This window comes from Cyprinodon variegatus, unplaced genomic scaffold (assembly GCF_000732505.1).
Source record: "Cyprinodon variegatus isolate N-32 unplaced genomic scaffold, C_variegatus-1.0 Scaffold140, whole genome shotgun sequence".
NCBI lineage: Eukaryota > Metazoa > Chordata > Actinopteri > Cyprinodontiformes > Cyprinodontidae > Cyprinodon > Cyprinodon variegatus.
In genome coordinates this window covers 1,311,124-1,316,891 of record NW_015150593.1, presented here as the reverse complement: position 1 = coordinate 1,316,891, position 5,768 = coordinate 1,311,124, and the positions used below count along the sequence as shown (strand labels likewise).

Below are 5,768 nucleotides of genomic sequence, written 5' to 3'. Positions count from 1 at the left end.
TTAAAATGGAACAATAAAAAAAAAACCTTAACCTTAAACTACTCCAGTAGGTTTTCCTTCATTTCACAACAAAATCATGAACCCTAGCAAAACAGCTGTTGAAATCACAGAAACTTGAAAGTATAAGCACTAACAACTCATCAAATAATATTCATTACAACTAGTTTGGCTTTCTGAAACTAACTTAAATTATTATCCATCGATTTAAAACTTAGATCTTCAGGTTTTTGTCATGATTTTACTAAAAGGTCTGACCCAAAATGCAGAAGACCAAACAGAGAGACCAGGGAAAAGTTTAACAGGTTTATTTAGTATTATGAGATGAGTCCAGTGTTGCTCTGAACACTGTCAAACCGGAACTGGAAAGTGAGGGGAAGACACTGCGGTTAGTTCAGGCTCTGTGGGAAATTAGATTCTTTGACTTAAAGAGGAGGTATAGGTTGCAGATTCACGTTTCCAGAAAAAAAGGTGTCTTTATTGAATCCAGTCTGTGTGGGATGTTCCAGTGATTGTCTTGTTTGATGGAGGGCGGACAGGGTTTACCCAGACTGCGGTTGTTCCTTGGTGAACGGAGAAGCTGACTGCCACTTAGATTTCCTGCGGTCCTTGAATGGGTTATTGTGGAGATGAATCCCCTGCTCAGAGAGAACCCCCAGACAATCCTTGGGGGAAAAGGTTGATCCAAACTATAAACTTGAATCCTTAGCTCAGTTTGGTTCTCAGAAGATCCTTCCAGGGGAGAGAAGGTCCGAAACATCCAGTTCGCAGGATGACTTCCTGCCGTAAGGCATAGACAAAAACGGCAAGATTAAAACTCTGGTAAACAAGAAACTCAGTTTGACTCAGCAAACTCAGCTTGGCTAGAGTACCCAAAAACTGGCTAAACAAAAACTCAGGTTAGACTCTGCTAAACTAAACATAGCTAGAGTAACCCAAGCTGGCAAACACTTTGGCATCGAGGTAGTGGCAGTCAGCAGCTTAAGAGCACTCCACAGGTAATGAGACAACGAGCTGTAGGGAAAGGAAACACAAAAACAGACCAAACAAACTGGATTCCTGACAGTTTTTCCACAACTAAAAAGAGTTTTTCATCCCAAAAAAATATTTGTTTCTTTTTTTTCCACCGCATATTACATGAGCTTAGAGCTATCAAGGGATAACATGCAACACAGTCACCACTGACACAATGATTATAGACACAAACAACGGCACAGACTGGATTGCAGTGATCAGTGTCTGACTTTTAAATAAATATTTGTTTGGAAGAAGCTTTTCTGTTTATTCTGGGAGAAAGGCGGTCTAAAATAAATCAGTTAGGATTAAAAACATGTTATCAATGCTGTATTATCTATAATCTTAGCTTTTTATGTTAAAGATAATCCAAATAATACAAATGTTTTAAAGGTTCAGTAAAACATGTCTGGAGCCAAATGTGATGTTGAAACCATCATATTTACATTATAATCCGGGAGCTGTTTTCATTAGAAGCTTCAACATATTACGCACACATAAAGGGTAATTTAAAGCACAATTTATGGCTCTCAGTGAAATACTTTGAAAATCAAAATTTCAAGCCAATAGTGTTATTGGAATCCAGGACAAGACCTTATTACCTCTGTAACAAAAATGCACAAATCAATGTCAATTTTATAACAAGAAATACCAATTTGCTCGAATATATTAAGAAAAAAAAAGTACTTCTTTAAGAAATTCATGAAAAACACTCTGAGAGTAAAAGAAACACCTTTTTTTTGGGGGTACAGCATAACCTTAGAGGCATTAAAGGGGAACGGCATTTTTTTTACATTAGACCCTTGATTTCACATTATTACATCATTTTTTACTCACACTTATTAGTTTGTGTCATTTGGAGCTGATCAGAAGATATTCCGTTAGGTTATATCCAAATAATGTCTTCCTATGGGCAACAGGTTGAAGGCAAAAACTAAACTGTTCATAATTTATTCATTATGGTACCCCAGCATTCAGAACATCTAGGCGAATCACTGTATCCTAGACATCCACAGTTATATTTTTTATATTTATATATATTGTTTTAAAACAAACAGCACATGTATGACGTCATGATGTAATACGGTAAATTCAAGGGCCCAAAAAAAAAAAAAAAAAACGGCGTTCCCCATTAATGCTGATTACACACTTGACACTTTCATTTTTCACTTTATACACCTAAATATAATTGTTAACTAGGCTTATGTACTTTTTATCTATACCTTCTCAACTTTTCAGTTAGGTTTTACATTTTTTTTCCAAACTTAACTTTTTTTTTTTACAACTTAATTTACAGTAGGTAATATAACTTGCAAGGGCTAATCTAATTGGTCAAATGTCAAAATAAGATGTACAGCCATGTAGCAGCATCTTTGTTGAATGGCTGGATATAGATCTTGTGCCTCTAGAGCTCACTGAGGGATGGGGGGGGCTCTATTTGTAAGGGGTATGCCCTATAAAGGCCTAAGTGTTGCAATAATCACTGCAAAGTTTGCAACATTCAAATATCATCACACGTCATAATACATAAATGTATAAAGACATGTAGCCAGACACAAATGCATCATTTAAAAGCAGCATTTATCTTTTTCACTTAGATTTATTTCCATAATCAGCAAAAACAAACATCTACACATTAGATCACATTCATGCCAGTGTGAATCATTTCCAGCATAGAGCAGCTCCACATGTAAGGCCTCTGTCCTCGCCTTGTTATTTCGTGATTTGGACTCAGATCACATAACTACATCTGTGTGAACGACCTGAGGTCACTGGTCTCCGGGAAAAAAAAAAAAGTGTGACTCCAGCGAGGCGTGTCCGCCTCAGCCTCCTCTGATTGGTGTCCGCGGGGCGCGCAGCTGGAGATGGAACCCCGGAGCGCAGAGCGCGGCGCTCACTGCCGCACAGCCTCGCTGACGCGCGATGCCTCGATTCACCGTCCACATCCGAGATGAATGGCTGGCGGTGTCCTGCCGGGACACCTCCAACACCATCCAGTGGCTCGGACAGGAAGCCCTGAAACGGTACATGAAGAACAAGCCGGACAACGGTGGCATCGGGTCTGTGAAAGAGACGCGCTTCTTTGTGCGCAGGTGCCAAGGTTTGGGTTTGTTGGACGCAGAGGACACCATCGATGATGTGCTGGAGGATAATGACTTTGTTGAGCTTGGTAATGAACACACAGAGGTTTAGTGATGAATTAAAGTTAACAATCAGTACATAAGGTCATCAATTGAGTAATTTAAGAGTATTTATTTTTTTCAAAATTTCTTCCAGCTATCGAAGGAGACACTATGTCTTCAGACTTTATTCCCTGTGAGCCTGGAGTTTCTAATATGTATCCTTAACCCTATAATGCCAAATGTATCATATTTGATAGATACGGTTTCTGAAATGTTTTGCATCTGACACCTTTTGCATAATTTAATGGTAAAAACTTTGCTCAAAATCCTATTGTACACAATCAGATAGGCTATACCTGATAACAGAAGACTACACAAAAAAATTATCTTGACTTATCGCATAGTAATAAATTATCAAAAATGTATTTCTGTTTTTTCTTTTTAAATATTTTGTTAAAAGGGAAAATAAGGAATTCAAACCAAAAAAAAGTAATTTTTCTGTTTTGTTTTATTCTTGGATCGGGCTTTAAAGGGTTAAACCTGCTGGGTATATTTGTTCACTCAAAACAGAAATAGGTAACAAATTGAATAAAATTATTAACAACATGTTGACTTCTGAGAATCCAAAGATACTTTTGGACATTTATCCTTAATCAGACTACAAAACAGCACAGCAGCATATAAAGAACCTGCAGAAGTAAGTCTGATATTCTTTTTTTAATTTTTTGTTAAAAGTCTCAGAAATGTTCTCAAATTAGTTTCTTGTGACACATATTTCACTTGTACAGTACATTAGTTTGGATGGCAACAGCCTGACCTCCACAGATCTGGTCAATTTAGGCCGAGGACTCTACAAGATAAAGGTAATGATCAAACACTCTCTGTTTTTCTGCCTGTGGTAATCTTTGACTTAATGTAATCCCTCCCTCCCTCCACCAAACTTGTTTTCAGCTGACTGAAGAGGCAGAGAGAAAAGTTGTGCAATCACGAGAACTTTTGGACACCATTGTCAAAGAAAACAAAGGTTAAAACCCCACATTTAACACTTAATTCACTGCTGAGGCTGTTATGTCACTCGGCTAAATGAATTTATTTCTCTGAATCTGTCGCTCCTGCAGTCGTTTATGGAATCACGACAGGTTTTGGCAAATTTGCCCGAACCGTCATCCCTGTCAGCAAGCTCAAGTAAAGGCAACATTTACGCTCTAATCTCTGATCACTGCGGTAGAATCCGCCTCCTTTGATTTTGATGTAACGCACACTTTCTGTTCCACAGGGAGCTCCAGGAAAACTTGGTGCGGTCCCACTCGGCAGGTGATTGAACAGTCTCTATAGCTCACCCTGAGAGTGACATTTTATGAGCATTTTGTATCTCAGACGCTGCTGTATTTGAAAAGGCTTCAGCGATTTGCTGTGATTTATAGGGCTGGGGAACCCGCTGAGCCCTGAGAGGACCCGCATGCTGCTCGCTCTGCGGATCAATGTTTTAGCTAAAGGCTACAGCGGGATTTCTCTGGAAACCCTTCAAGCCATGATCCAAGCCTTCAATGGTAACCTGCAGCTAGATCCGCCAGCCGCCGTTTACCCAAGCTGATATGTTTTATCGGTGTCTCAATCTACGCTGATAACCTCTTTGAAAGGTTCAGTGTTGAAAAGCCGACTGTCACATGACTAACCCTCGTCTCCCGCTCATTCTGCCCTCCCAGCTTCCTGCCTGTCCTTCGTTCCAGAGAAGGGAACTGTTGGAGCAAGTGGAGACTTGGCCCCCCTCTCACACCTCGCATTGGGACTGATGGGGGAGGGGAAAATGTGGTCCCCCAAGAGCGGATGGGCAGATGCCAAATATGTACAGTCACCTTTCCATAGTTTCAAAACATCGACTTTGTAATACCTGAAGGAAATGAGCCTCGTTCTTGGAAAGGCGAAAGGCTGCGAGGTTCAATGGGAAAACATGTTTGCTTTTTGATTACCTCTGACTTTGCTCACGTTCTTTCTCCTTTTACTCCTGGTCAGGTCCTGGAGGCCCACGGACTAAAGCCAATATCTCTGAAACCCAAAGAGGTAACGCTTAAAACTATACACGTGGTATAGTATTTGTTTATATGAGATAAAGGGATCAAGGTACTCGCTGCTGCCACAATTAATTGATAGTTTTTTCTTTATAAATGTATATTTGACACGTTCTTCACAACTAAAGCAGGAGGAAATGACTGAATGTTTAAGATGGAGTAAACTTTACAAAAGTGGATGAATAAATTTATATTTTATAAACATATACCTTGCTTAGAGATTAAGCAGTTAAGTACAGGTGTATATGAGCCTCTCCATAAAGTGAAAATAACATATGTACGTAAATCTTGTTTTTGAAAATCACTTAAACCGTATTTATCATTATTCCTGAGTTTATTCCAGTTTATTCCAGTTTAATTCCGGTTTAAAGCTACAGTGTGTAATAATTACAGGGATATACAGTCAGAAATGTAATATATTATACATAACTATGTTATTTATCATCATCTACGAGCTCAGCCTCTTGACCTCAATATTTGCGTTGCCTTAGAATTCGTTATTTATAATTACATAGGAGCGGGTCTCGCAGCCATGGAGCCAACAAACTAGCGATTGCGAGATCGC

At 39.1% G+C, this 5,768-nt stretch overlaps 1 protein-coding gene across 1 annotated transcript in view; it reads left to right on the top strand.

Moving 5' to 3' along the window:
- The first annotated feature begins 2,900 nt into the window (after positions 1–2,900).
- hal (histidine ammonia-lyase) overlaps positions 2,901–5,768 on the top strand; it is a 14,648-nt gene continuing 11,780 nt past the window's right edge. Inside the window, exons 1-10 of the mRNA XM_015376734.1 lie at positions 2,901–3,181; positions 3,289–3,349; positions 3,804–3,831; positions 3,923–3,997; positions 4,086–4,158; positions 4,253–4,319; positions 4,411–4,448; positions 4,559–4,684; positions 4,841–4,980; positions 5,148–5,195. Of these exons, the coding sequence (XP_015232220.1) occupies positions 2,935–3,181; positions 3,289–3,349; positions 3,804–3,831; positions 3,923–3,997; positions 4,086–4,158; positions 4,253–4,319; positions 4,411–4,448; positions 4,559–4,684; positions 4,841–4,980; positions 5,148–5,195 (903 nt within the window). The 5' untranslated portion in view covers positions 2,901–2,934. The remainder of the gene's footprint in view (positions 3,182–3,288; positions 3,350–3,803; positions 3,832–3,922; positions 3,998–4,085; positions 4,159–4,252; positions 4,320–4,410; positions 4,449–4,558; positions 4,685–4,840; positions 4,981–5,147; positions 5,196–5,768) is intronic.